General features: G+C 34.7%; 1 protein-coding gene across 1 annotated transcript; it reads right to left on the bottom strand.

Moving 5' to 3' along the window:
• Positions 1–3155: 3155 nt before the first annotated feature.
• On the bottom strand, positions 3156–13757 carry rnf144b (ring finger protein 144B). Its single transcript, XM_067410609.1, is given in 8 exon segments — positions 3156–4852; positions 5084–5173; positions 6223–6367; positions 6466–6670; positions 10607–10667; positions 11883–11987; positions 13592–13717; positions 13719–13757. Coding segments are annotated over 8 exon segments (939 nt in total). The 3' UTR covers positions 3156–4684.
• Between the last annotated feature and the right edge of the window lie 1206 nt (positions 13758–14963).

Here is a 14963-nt window from a genome sequence, read left to right as displayed (position 1 = left end):
GATTTGCATATAATTTAAAGTCATTTATAAAATGTGAAAAATATGGTTTACATTGAGCCCACTTCTTCTTATGTATATGGCATTTTCCCTAAAATAAACAAATGTATAATATGTAGTTCTTTACATTTCAAATGTTCATACTCTGTATAAAAAAGTACATCAAATACACACAAATTGTATCATACAATCAAGTTTTCTATTAATATAGAAAATAATAATCTTGTGTAAATACAGTGGAAAAACAGATGCAAAATAGTTTCTTTTTCTTGTCCACAAAATGTACAGGTATAGGAAATATTGAGCTTAAATCTTTCCAAAACATGCTTAGTAGGATCAATGCTATGAATTATTTTATAAGACACTTCCCTAATTTTGTTATTGATACAGAACTTATTTGAAAGTTTCCATGCTTTAACCCAAGAGATATTGCCAAATAAAGAAGACCAGAAAAATCTTGCAGCAGGAAAGGATACAGAACAACTGTTAAAAACAAATATGTAAAATGAGAGTGTGTGGCATGATGTCAGTATGATGTCATGATGACAAAAGAAAAAACCTTATCCTCACACCACAAAAACTATGGAAGCATTAAAGGGTTAGTTCACCCAAAAATGAAAATTATGTCATTAATTACTCACCCTCATGTCGTTCCACACGCATAAGACCTTCGTTCATCTTCAGAACACAAATTAAGATATTTTTGATGAAATCCGATGACTCAGTGAGTCCTCCATAGCCAGCAATGACATTTCCTCTCTCAAGATCCATTAATGTACTAAAAACATATTTAAATCAGTTCATGTGAGTACAGTGGTTCCACCTTAAAGGTGCCGTAGAACTTCATTTCGAAAGATGTAATATAAGTCTAAGGTGTCCCCTGAATGTGTCTGTGAAGGCTCAGCTCAAAATACCCCATAGATTTTTTTAAATTATTTTTTCTAACTGCCTATTTTGGGACATCATTAACTATGCACCGATGCAGGCTGCAGCCCCTTTAAATACAGTAAGAAACGATGGTAACTTTAACCACATTTAACAGTACATTAGCAACATGCTAACGAAACATGTAGAAAGACAATTTACAAATATCACTAAAAATATCATGTTATCATGGATCATGTCAGTTATTATCGCTCCATCTGCCATTTTTCGCTATTGTTCTTGCTTGCTTACCTAGTCTGATGATTCAGCTCATTCAGCACATCCAGACGTTAATACTGGCTGCCCTTGTCTAATGCCTCGATCATGGGCTGGCATATGCAAATATTGAGGTCAGTCGGTGTTATGTTGAGATTCACCTGTTTTTCAGAGGTCTTTTAAACAAATGAGATTTATATAAGAAGGAGGAAACAATGGAGTTTGAAACTCACTGTATGTCTTTCCATGTACTGAACTCTAATTATTCAATTATGCCAAGGTAAATTCAATTTTTGATTCTAGGGCACCTTTAATATTATAAAGCGACGAGAATACTTTTTGTGCGGCAAAAAAAAGACTTTTCAACAATATATAGTGAGGGGCCGATTTCAAAACACTGCTTCAGAGCTTTAAGAATCGAATCAGTGATTCAGAGCGCAAAAGTCACATGATTTCAGCAGTTTAGCCGTTTGATAGGAGATCCAAATCACTAATTCGATTTGTGAAGCTCTGAAGCAGTGTTTTGAAATCAGCCCATATTGTTGAAAAGTTATTTCGGTTTTTTTTGGCGCACAAAAAGTATTCTCATCACTTTTTAATATTAAGGTAGAACCACTGAACTCACATGAACTGATTTAAATATGTCTATGGATCTTGAGATCTGTCTATAGAGGCCTCACTGAGCCATCGGATTTAATCAAAATATCTTACTTTGTGTTCTGAAGATGAACGAAGGTCTTACGGGTGTAGAACGACATGAGAGTGAGTAATTAATCACATTATTTTAATTTTTGGGTCTTAAAAATAATATCACCGTGATTAAAAAAGTCCTAAAATAGGTGTCATTTTCTTTGTGCAAAATATAATTGTATTTGAAAACCATGAAATGTTCACCCAAAAACTTAAATAAACAATATTTAAATGAAAATTGGTTCTAAATGACAGTTCCACCCCCGTCTAGTCACTGTAATCATGTGAGACACTGGGCCGCTGTGTTGTGCTTCTCAAGCGTCTGTGTGTTTGAATGAGTTTGGCCTCTTCACAGTCGAGTGTTTAGTCAAGAAGATGCTCTCACAATCATGACGATTCACTGACACGCTCAATGCTCTCTGAGGATGTTTGAAAGCCACAGCAGCTCTGCAGGAGGACTGACAAATGCTGCTGTTCAAAAGAATCTGCACACATTAACAAGGCGCTGAGAAATCAGAAATTATTTGTATATTTCTCTCTCACACACACACACACCTGAGCCTCACATCTTCTGCATTTGATTATTATGATCATGTGTATTAAAACAGCATCTGGTTTTAGGGGTTTGTGTTTGGGATGCATTTCATTGAGTATCCATTTAGCTTTTGACTATAAAAATAACAATGATTTCTTACAACTAAAAATAGCTGTCAATTATCTGACAGTTTTTGGATGGCAATGTGTCTATTTTTATATATAATGCTCATGTGGCTTCATTAAAAGTGCCTTCATTCCTTATAAAACAAAAAGCATTGTGGTGGTGGTACCATGGTACAGTGATGGCATCAGATGGTCAAACATTTATCCAAAGTGACTTACATTCAGTGTTGGGGGTAATGCATTACAAGTAACTTGAGTTGCATTATCAGATTACTTTTTTCAAGTAACTAGTAAAGTAACGCATTGCTTGTAAATTCACAATAAAATATTTTTCAAATAAGTGACATTGTTTTCCCATGTATTGGCTGACAGCTCTTCTGTCGTCACGTTGAGAGAAATCGAAAGTAAGTGCAGAGGCGTCATGGGTAAACATGACGGTTATTGTAGCTCTAGTCTAAATGTGAGCATTTACTCATCTCACTTGCACAAGTCATTATTCCTCAAAATGTATAAAAACGGTGAAATGCAGTCTCAGAAAATTGCACAAATACAAAGTATATTAAACAAATATACTTTATGTATTTAATCTCACTTTATTAACCAATGTCTTCAACCATACTAACAAGCAAAAATGACTTAATATAAACATCACATTTGTGATCAGCCTGAAGCTTATTCATTTCATTTATTTTTTTTTGGTGTGAAAGGGCCTTTACATTTGACAAAAAATAACTTTTTTGTTGTTATTAAAAAACAAACAAGCAAGCCCAGCCCATGTGAGGAAAAGTAACGCAAAAGTAATGTAACGCATTATTACTTTCCATAAAAAGTAACTAAGTAATGCAATTAGTTACTTTTTAGGGAGTAACTCGATACTGTAATGCATTACTTTTAAAAGTAACTTTCCCAACACTGCTTACATTTGCATTCAAGGTATGGTCCAAATACATATTACTTGTTTTTTTAGTTTATTGTTAGTTAGTTAAACTTTTTTTTAAAATATCTTTCTTTAAAGCCTGTGACTCTCTAACTCACACACTTTGAATAATTCTTGTTTTGCATTGATTTGTTTGTAATTTTCAGTAACGCAGTTCCAGCTGTAACCACACGGTGTCTCTCTCGCTTTACTCTGCACAGATGTCCCAAACCTGTGGAAGCATTTCAGACTCAATATTTGTTGACTTCGTTACAAATGAACGACAATTCCAATTTTAATCTAACGCAGAGCAATTTAGACACCTTTACAAAGAAGTAGTGTCGCAGTTTACCATGGTACAGTCATGGTTTTACATAAAAGAATATTACATGTCTTCCATTCCACTTACATCATCGATTTGTCACACTATCGTGGAATATGTCAGTTACCATGGTACTTTTTTGTTTCTTTTTGTTTTGTTTCCTTATTTAGATAAGTTTTAGTACACAGACACTGGTTTTAACAACCAGGAAACATTGACTCACTTTCAAGCAGGAATTGTATTGTAATTTTCCCCAGCTGGTGAAATACAGTACAATACAACTGTTTTCTCCGTGAGAAATGCTTCCTTTTTCACGTTGTTCAGTAAATAGTTTAATTGCAGCAGCCCTGAAAGTACTGATCTTGTTTCTAAAACTCATTGAACTGTACAGAAATAATGGGAAAAGACAGAAAAAATAGTGTATATTATTTAATATGCCTATGGGTGTGTAACGTGAAATATTGTTTTCTAAATTCTGACCTTTTTACCATATGAACAAAGAGAAGCTGGTCAGTTTCGCTGCTCAGTTTCAGGTGTTTAGTTTATTGTAATTAAGTTATAAAATATCTGATGCAGAAAAATCAAATGTAAAAAGAACACAGAACAGAACCCTCTCTTAAATACAGTATTTACATATTATAGTACAGAAGAAGAACAGCAGGGCCTTTGGTCTACATGGAAACAAAAAGAGTTGAACTCACTGCTACAGTCCATTCATATTTTTAACGTAACCTCTATAGCACACATGAACAAATGTTTTGGCTTTGCGGAAAAAGGGCCATCCTTTGAGGATGTTGTCCATTCAATAAACATGTTTATTTTTCCCATAATGCACCTGAAGGCAAAATAAATCCACCGAATTTACCAGGCACTGAGAATGAGGCACTTGTGCACCTGGTTAGCGAGACTGGGGCTTGGCACGTGGAAGATGCTACACATGTTCGTTACGAAGAGTTCTCCTATGCGGTGGAATCTGACGGCTTCTTATCTATCCTCTTCTTCTTTTTCTTGGTCTTCTTGGCTTGGCAGGGTTTGCACACACAGCACAGGATACAGGGAGAGGCCAGCAGCAGCAGTGGTGACGTCACTAGCACGATGATGCTGACGCCCACCAGTATACCGACCACCTGAATACATCACAACACACAAACAACATGAAGTCTAACCAGAATCTTGCCACTACGGAGTAGTTGTCATCTAATTACATGATAACTTTATCTTGCTAATAAAAATGAGAGGAAAAGAAAATCATGTTCCAAAAGGTGCTTTCTAAAATTAGTCATCAAAGTCATTTGAAAAACAGTAAACGTCTGACATGGTGAAAAAAAACAAAAATGCAAACTGGCATTCCGGCTCACCTGTGTCCTGTTCCACATGACGGAAGCTCTGGAGTGTCCCAGCTTGTTTCGGCACGGTCCTTTATCGTAATGTCTCAGGAATATATCGCCCTATAACCATAGAGACTTTATATTTATTTTTTCATTCAGCATGATGCTTTTATCCAAACGTGCTTACAAATGAAAAATGGCACAACAACAACAAAAAATAAATAAATATTTATTATTATTATTATTATTATTATTAAATGTATTTTTAATAAAATATTTCAAAAATATTTTATATAATTTAAATGTAATTATATATTTAAATAATATTAAAATAAAATAATTATTAAAATAAATAAAATGATTATATTATACTGTTTGCACTTTTTAATTATGAATAATTATAATTAATAATATGTATTATAAACATTTAATTATTATTAATAATAAAATTACTATTATTATTAAAATTGTAAATTATTATTATTATTATTATTATAGTTAACAATTATAGACCATTTTATCAGGAAATTTAATTTTTAATTGTAATAATAGTAAGTTTATTATATTTTAACAATAATAAGATCATTATCATCATCATACTTATATTAAAATTGTTTAATAATATTTCATAAAAATATTTGATCTATAATTAAAATAAAAAAAATAATTATTAACAACAGATTTTTTTATTTTATTATCTATAAATTTTCTATTTTCACTTTCAAAAATAGTAATGTATTATATTTTAATTATTATTATTATTATTATTACTATTAATTTAAAATCAATACTATTAAAAATACTATTATTATTAAAATTGTTCAATATTATAATTAACAATGGATCATTGTATTGTGAATTTGATAAATTTTTAACTTTAAAAATAGTAAGTGTATTATATTTTATTAATTAATAATAATAATAATAATAATTATTATTATTATTATTATTATATAGTAACAAGTGCAAAAAATGCTTTTACAATTGAACCATTTCTAAAAAATCAAGGTATTATCATGGTACCATTTTCAAAAAGTATATACATTAATGTGGTACTGTTACAGTTAAATCATGGCACTTTTGGAACACCATAGCATCTCTATTGTCATAGTGTCCAAAAAAACTTTGTGTTGGTGGCAGAAGATTTGGAAACCCCTAGAGTCACTTACGTCCAGATTCTGTAGGCAGTACCAGCAGAAGGTGTGTTTGCAGCTCTTGCAGAGCATCTGAGCACAGCCCTGATTGCGCTCTATGTAGACGCCACACACAGGACACTGTTTAATCATTGCATCAGTATCAGCGCTGCTCAGTCCACTGCAGAGACGGCAGACAGAGCATGTTTATGTAAAGTTAGAGGCCGTGTTATGAATGATAAACACTTGTTTGTTCATGTGGAAATGGGTCACACTGACCTGTCTGCTGATGGTGCCATCAGTGGCTGGTGCTGGGAGCAGGAATGACCATCTATCCAGAGGCTTCTGCAGCCGCAGCAGAAGACGGCATGGCACACGGGGCAGGGCACAGGAACCGGTTTGCCTTCGGTACCGGGCGTCACGCTGCACACGGCCTGGCAGTCCAGAATGGGGCACCAAGCCTTACTGGGGTCCAACTGAACTCCTGAATGACACCGAAAGAAAGAGTGAGGAAAACCCGTGCCAAGCCGGCAATGACATTATACTTGCTTGCAAAATTCACTTCCTCATTGACAATTTTTCTCTTGAGGTTTACTGTTAACAATCAGAAAGCCAACTCAGGAAGACTTCTGCAAATACCAAAGTCACACTTCACTTTCACACATTCTGTCTGACATGACAAACTGTCTAGACGATCGCTAGCATGTTGGGAGCGGTTCAGATGCAGACAGAGACGGTGGAAGAAGCTGTATGAATAAGCTCATTGTTTACGCTGAGCTGGAGCCTGGCAGACATGAACTGAGACTCAGAGAAGCAGCAGCATGCTCTTGCTTGAACTTCATGAAAAATATACAACTAGTTACCATAAGCTCATTTTTGTGTTTTTGCAGACAGTAGACTGAGGTTGCAAGCTATCAAGTCATGAATTCAATGTAATATCCAGTGTTGGGGGTAACGCATTAAAAGTAACGTGAGTTGCATAATCAGATTACTTTTTTCAAGTAAATAGTAAAATAATGCACATTTTACATTTACGTCAAAAGTTACTTTTTCAAATAAGTAATGCAAGTTATTGACTGACAGCTCTCCTGTCCCCATGTTGAGAGAAATCGTGAGTAAGTGCAAAAGCGTTGTGTGTGCCGTGTAAACATGATGGTTATTCTAGACTAGTTCTAGACTAACGGTGCGTTCCACACGGGATATATCGCCCTCCGAAGGGCACTTCGGAGTGAAAATAATCATGGCTGCCATACTGAAGTGTCGTTCCAAACCGAAGTGCTCAAAACTGGCCACTTCAAAGGGCCCTTCTGAATGAAGGATTTCGAAGGGTACTACTGATGGACACTTCGGGCCCCCATGATCCTTTGCACAGGGACGTTCTTTGACGTCACAGAATGGGAACAGGAGGCTCAGAGTTCGATTGTACCTCTAAATGTATGTACAGTATTTTTCTATACTACTGTAATATTTATACGAGTTAGATTTGGTACATTATTATGGTCATAACGACATTGTACTTCAACAAAAATACTTTACAGCTCCCTTTACCAGTCCATTCAAATGTTTCAAATACATAGACACAATATAGCCTACATGCGATAAACCTAAAATAAATAAATATATAAACTAACGTTAAACAAAGGGCACAGCTTGCACAATCTACTCCTCCTTGATTGTCTTGTTAAGATGACGAAGAAGTGCGTTCCAAAAGAAGTGCGTTTTTTGGACCCCTACACCCTTCATCCCTTCGAAGCTCTCACTCCGGAGGGTAAACCCTTTGAAGGGATTAGGGCATAGGGATGAGCCCTTTTGAATGGAACGCAGGGTTAATGTCAGTATACATTTACTCATTTACTTCTCCTGTATTCTGTTCTTCTTTGGCAGCGCAGCTGAAAGCTTTGTTTGAGCTGCGCCCTCTACTGTACAGACGTGAATTTGCATTTCCTTCAGTCGGAGGCTTATTCATTTAACTTTTGTTGTGAAAGGACATTTGCCAAAAATAGAACTTTTTTTGTTGTTATAAAAACAAACAAACAACCCAGCCCAGATGAGAAAAATTAACACAATGTAACCAATTGTAATGCATTACTTTTAAAATAACTTTCCCAACACTGGTAATATCTTGCATAAGATGACTTCGTCAGGTTATTTTTTGAAGGCAGCAAAGATGCATCCTTCCCTTGCTGCAAATATCCCACAATTCTGTTTCTGTAGTTTCTTAACTGGTTGGAATAATAAGACCTAATTTAGTTCATAAATTATTTTTTTCAACTTATTCAATTTCTGACAAGAATAAGGTGTTGTTGCTGTAATTTAATAACTGCTTGGTTATCGCTAAAGAGTCACGTTAAATTATTAATTTATTAACCTTTTTGACTGAAAGGCTTCTCATTGTCCTACCAACACAACAGGTGAAGGCTCCCTGATTTCCAGGATTTCTGCTTGTTTACAAACTTTTATTAACAGAAACTTGGAGAACTGATATTAAATTAATTATCCACAATTAATTTTCTGACTTCAGAAGTTCAAGAACTTTGTTCTTCAATTAAAAATATAGTTAAAAATTATTATTAATATATTAAAGGGGTCATGACATGAGAAATCAAATTTTCCTTGAGATTTTGACATATAAGAGGTCATCATACTATAAGAATATAAGTTTTAGAGCTGAAAACTTCCTTGTTAGTTCAATAAAAGCTTTTATTGGCACCAGACCCAGCAAACGACAGGTTTTTCAAAGTGGTGATCTATGACGTCAAAGGGCAGCAAGCATCGCCTCCGCAGAAGAAGATCAACGCCTACTTCATCACTGCCTGTTTAGCTCCGCCCACTGATTCGGCATGACATGCAATAGAATAGGTAGCCTAAGTAACATATGCCTATGTGGTGCTAAACCGGATAGAGTTACCAAGCAATAAACATGCTTTTGAGGATTACAAAATACTGTGCAGTGCTGGGAGTCGACAGTAATGCAACATGTAAGTAACTGTGTTAATTACAATTCCTGATCTGATATGTAATGATTCTTGTACAGTCAGATGTCTTTGTGTCAGTAAATCAAACCAGTGACTAAACGTCAACTTGCGTGTAACGGTGATTAAATTACATAAAGAAAGCTCCCTTTGCAATCGTTGGAGCAGTGCGAGCTGAAGCTGTCAATCAAACAGCGTGAGTTTATCAGTGACTGACGCGCAAAACTCCCGTTTTATTCAACGAATCTCTTAGTTATATCATGTTTGCTCTGTTAGTGAAGATGAAAGCATTCATTAGTGTGCAGAAATTGAGTTGCAATGACGAGATCACTGTTTTCATTCGCTCAACATGTGTGATCGGCTACAGTGTTCATCTCTGCAACCTTTCATGCCACAATCTAAATATAATGCCATAGATCTAAATGTAATGCAACACTTTTCACGATTAGTTAACCTTGAGAGCTGTAATAGTAAAAACGCACTAAAAGAGAGAGAAATGGAAAAATGTTAGCCAATCACAGCAGTGGGCGTTTACACTGAAGTCTCACAGCAGACACGCCCCTTAAAACAGAGCGTTCAAACCAGAGAGCTAAAATCGGGGTAGGAAAAATGCCTTTAATTTATAAATTATGACAATTTTTGATGTAAAAAGCATATTAACATTATAAGTGACCCCCAGGAAACATTATAAAACAATAAAACAACAGTTCATGAACCCTTTAAACAACAATAGTGATTATTATTATTATTATTATTATTATTATTATTATTATCATCATAATTATTATTATAAATTTCAGTTTACTTTTTTTTATTTTAATTTGAAGATTGATCATTTTAATATATTACTAACAATTTATTGGGAGTTTGCTGAGACCCCCTACTAGGCTCCAACCCTCTGTTTGAGAACCACAGTGCTAGATCAGTAGACATTGTTTTGTGGTGCTTGGAAACCTGTTGGAAAAAAGAATCCTTAAACGGCGCCAATATACAAAAGGACTTGATTAACGGGGTACCAAGTTGTGCCAAGTTAATGTGCCAAGCAAGCTGTTGCTGTGGTAAAATTACTGTCTGTACTGCCTTTGTTTTGTTTTGTTTTGTTTTTTTAATCAAATGTTGATTTCGTTTCACACTCGTTTTTTCCCTCTGAATCTGAGCAAAGCCTGGCTATCACAGGACAGGTCATAGTCTAAAAGATCTGATTTTGATCATAACTCAATTTTGGTCAATTTTCATTTTTTATATTTTAAACTAGAAACAGAAACAACAGAATATAGCTAAATCCAGCAAAAACCACTGACTGACATAAATACAGTCTAGTAGTCTTTATCACTCCCTAACGCTTATCTGGAACTGCTTGTTCCTGCCAATGATGGTTACAAAAACACTACCCTTCAAGAGGGATTATGGGAAGTGGCACAAACATGCATGCATACTTAAGTACGTACCTCTTTCGAATCGGAGCCGCTGATAGAGCTCGATCTGATCACTAGGGGCAAAAAAGGTGAGCTGTACAAAAAAGAAGGGTATGAATTCATATTCAGGTGATGTTGGAACATGTCATGTTTGAGCCACAGCACACAAATAGGACATTGTGTTTGGAAATTAGCTCTTATGTAAGGGATAATATACAGTCAGCTGGTCATAATTGCAAAAAAAATAGACACATGATCCTGCTTATCACACATCTACATACTGAATCAATAAAGGAAATACTGATTTGAGTAAAATATATATAAATATTATACAACATGAAAGAGACGGTAAAGTCATACAAAAGACGTTCAATGTAGCATGTATATGAATATATCAATATTATAAATCATAATATTCCAGTTTTAAATATGACAGGTAATATTTTTGGTTGAACAGAACAGGTTGGTTAAGAACATGAGGAAAAAATAATACTAGGATTTGTGGAAACATTCGACATTGCTGGAAAACATTCATGATAAATAAAGCTATTGTGTTCTTGAGCCTAATGCTGTGGTTACCAAAAGCAATACAGGCTAAACAAGCCCAGACAAATTTCATCAGACTTTTTTGTGGTTTCACTTTTGATCTATTTTAACTTAAAAATAGTCGCTAGGGTGTTCTGTATGGTTGCCAAGGGTGGTCAAATGAGCCAAGCCTCAGTTCATTTACACTAGTGTTTCATAGTTTGGGGTCATTAAGATTTTTTTGTAAAATAAATTAATACCCTAATTCAGCAGGGATACATCAAATTGACCAAAATTTATTTCATAATATTACTGTTTTACTGTATTTTTGATCAAAGAAATAATAAGAGATTTTTAAACATTAAAAAAATCGTATTAACCCTAAACTTTTGAACGGTAGTGTAGTTCCTAGATAAGGGACCCTTCTTCAGTGTAAGTGATTTTTATTTTTATTTTGTCCGACAGGTATATTGTAAGTCTAATTGCTAAGAAAAGTAATAGCACACCTCTTCTCAATATAGCAAAAACATGTCATGGCAAGTTAACTTTAGTACATGGGGTCTGAGATTTGAACAGACCCCTAACCTGAAGTATGAGCAATAGTTATTGTGATGCTTGCTTCTGTAAGCCCTACTAATTAAAACAGATGTTTGGTAGTGGAAGGATTTCTGTTGTCAGTGTAAACAACAGTGTTTGCGCAGTCAATATTAGTAGCGTGATCTATGGAACTGGAAACTGTTGTTGACTGAGAAAGGAGGACAGAGAGCGAGACAGACAGAAGTACCTCAGAGTCCAGCAGAGTTCCGGTGTTTTTGCAGGCCGGATCAGGACAGGTGATGGCACTACCTGCGCCTCCCCGAATAGCCAGCTGGACATACTGCCTTAAACACTGCAAAGACATGGTTGCTAACAGTTCATTATCTGAAGTGTCACATTTTAATAATAATAATAAAAAAAAAAAAAAAGGTTACACTTTATTTTAAGGTGATGTATTTACATTGTACTTACTCAAATAAGTACTAAGTAATATTAATTAACTAAATGTACTTACTCTAGAGACGGTTAGGGTTAGATACTTATAATTATGCATACTTTACTGTTATTATTGTAGTAAGTTACATGTAGTAATGTGTAACTATGTCACCTTAAAATAAAATGTTACCAAAAATATTATACACACAGATTTTTAAAAACACTCCCTCCATCATCCATTGCTTGGACAGACAGTCTTGTTCCAAAATCACAACATTTTAGCATTTTTTTCTGTGCCAGGATCAGTGTTTTCTGGGATCATAATAATATCTTTTGGTTGACATATTATCTTATAATTTTTATTTCAAACAAAAAATGAACATAAAATAAAATGTAAAAATACAATAAGTGTGTTACAACATACAGAAGGAAAAAACAATATCTATAAAGTGCTATAAACAATAATTGCATATGTCCGAAAAGGAACGGGATGAAACAAAAGAATGAAGCATTTTTCCCTACCCCTTATACAACTCTAAATAGTTCCAGTATATATTGTATTTTTTATATTTATATATTATATATATTTTATATATTGTATATTTTATATTATATTATATATATATTCATAGCAAGATAACAAATATACATTAATCTTAAACACCAACCAAATTTTTACATTTTGCAACCCATCAACTTATAATCACAATCTCAATGCAATAACTATTATAAACCAAATTATACTCATAAAAACTATTATAGTTTTTGTTTATCTTTTGAGGTTTTTTTTTTTTTTTTTTTAAATTTTTTATTTTCATTTTAGTTAGTTTTAGCAATTTTCTTGTGCATTTTTGTCATTTTATTAGCTTTTGTGTTTAAAATGTTTTTCTAATTATACAGTCTATATAGTTTTTTTGTTAATTATTTCAGTTTCAGTTATTTTAGTACAAGAAGTTAAATGAGAAATTATGTAAGATTAAGGTTTTTTTTTTCAACTTTTTCATAAGGTTTTAGTTTTAGTTAACTACAGCAAACCTGATCAGAATGATCAATGTTCAGGATGAAACAATATTTGGATAGAGTATTTCAGGGAAATCAATCATTGAATGGAAGTTAGGAAAAAATATTTAAACACTGAAAAAAATAATAACTTTAAACATAGCTTTAAATCACAAAAAGTCTAAAGATTTGTAAGTCTAACCCACAAGATTTGTTTCCGAGGAACAAAACATGTTCAGAGAAATAGGCTGGTCTTGGCTAATCTTAACTGGCATGTGAAAGAAAACTTCCCCCACTATGAACACAATTGTGCTTTTGTTTACCATATTTCTGGCCTTAAAGACTACCTTGTGTTAATGAGCCAGACCATAGCTAGAGATATACTCCTGCTTACGGCTAGATGTATGTAAACATGATTTTCTTACAGAGCTAGTACTTCTGTAATGTATGTAATAGCAACTACCTACTCTGTTACATGACAGTTCACTTCAGTTTTAAAGCTAAAGACAGATATATTCTTACCTGCACACAGAACACACAGTTACAGGACTGCAGTGTGCTGGTCTCCGGTTTAGGGCAGTCGGTCAGGCAGAGTTTGCAGTGGATCGTGGCTCTTTCTGCCTCCATGCCTGCCTCCTGTAATTGTTTAGCCCTTAAACTTCAGAAACAGTGAAGCGACGTCCTCCATGCTTCTGAAGGATACAAGAGAGGAACAAACACAGTTGAGGCAGATAGATTGCAACGTTTTCTGAGTTCTAACGTCAGAACGGTTTCCGCTGCGGGCAGAATATAAACTGCAATTGGGCAACAATGTAAAACCATCATTCTGAAATCAACTTGCAGTAGAATTGCACGCAAACATTACAGAAGCATTTAAAAACTGTAAAAACTCACCATTAGTCAAAGGCTCTGTTATTAGCCGACTGCCTAATCTCATTTGTGTTGTGTACACCCACTCAAAACCTGCTCGACCTGCCCTGTTTATGTGACGCCAAACAAGATGGTCTGGAAGTACCAGGAAAGATCTAGATTCCACCCAGAATGAACTCACTGCTTTATAGATTCTTCCAGTCAAATTCCCGTCCCGCATGGCGACCAAATCCCAAACGGGAAAAAGTCATAACAACATAATCCAGGATAAAGCTAGATTAGAGGGCCCCGCCTGCCTAGACAGGTCAGAAAAATAGAGAACAGTAGGAAAGAGTGAGGTGGAAATAATGGTGACGTTCATCCACAACGCATTCATGTTTCCTTTGTCACAATCAATGAGGATAACATCATTGCCCTAAATGTCCACTGTCTCTGCAGTCGGTATCGATTGGCGGGACACGTGCGACGTCCACTGACACTTGCGGTATTTTTTTTCTGCCATGTCATTTTCTTTTCACCAGTGAATTTGCATTGTTTTTCACTCTTTAGACTTTCACCTCTTGTGACAGAACAAGAATGAATAGGAATTATTAGGAAATGTTCTGAATCAGTGTTTGGCAGGAATATGATTATTATGGCAATGTCCCTGGATCACTATTGATCAGCCCAAAAACACACTTGGTCACACCTCATAAAGTGGGTCACTGAGCAAATCCCTGGCATTAATACAGCACTGAAAATTATTTACATATACTTTGGTTGTTGAGCACAGGGAAGTGAATCACATGGCTGTTCCCATCAATGATTAAAATCATGATGAAGTAAAATCTTGCCAAATGAGGAACAGAAAATATTTCAGCTCTGGTTATTTCAGTAAATAACAATTCGATGCTTATTTTGTTGTTTATCTTAGACTTTACTGATTGGTCAAAGTAATAGAGAACAGGTGATTTAAATTCTCTTAGTCTACAGTCTTTTTAAGGCCAGAATAAGTCTGTAAGCACTGAAACACTCATGCCAAACA

The sequence above is a fragment of the Chanodichthys erythropterus genome, chromosome 2 (assembly GCF_024489055.1).
Source record: "Chanodichthys erythropterus isolate Z2021 chromosome 2, ASM2448905v1, whole genome shotgun sequence".
Taxonomy (NCBI): Eukaryota; Metazoa; Chordata; class Actinopteri; order Cypriniformes; family Xenocyprididae; genus Chanodichthys; species Chanodichthys erythropterus.
This window is presented reverse-complemented; position numbering and strand designations above follow the sequence as displayed.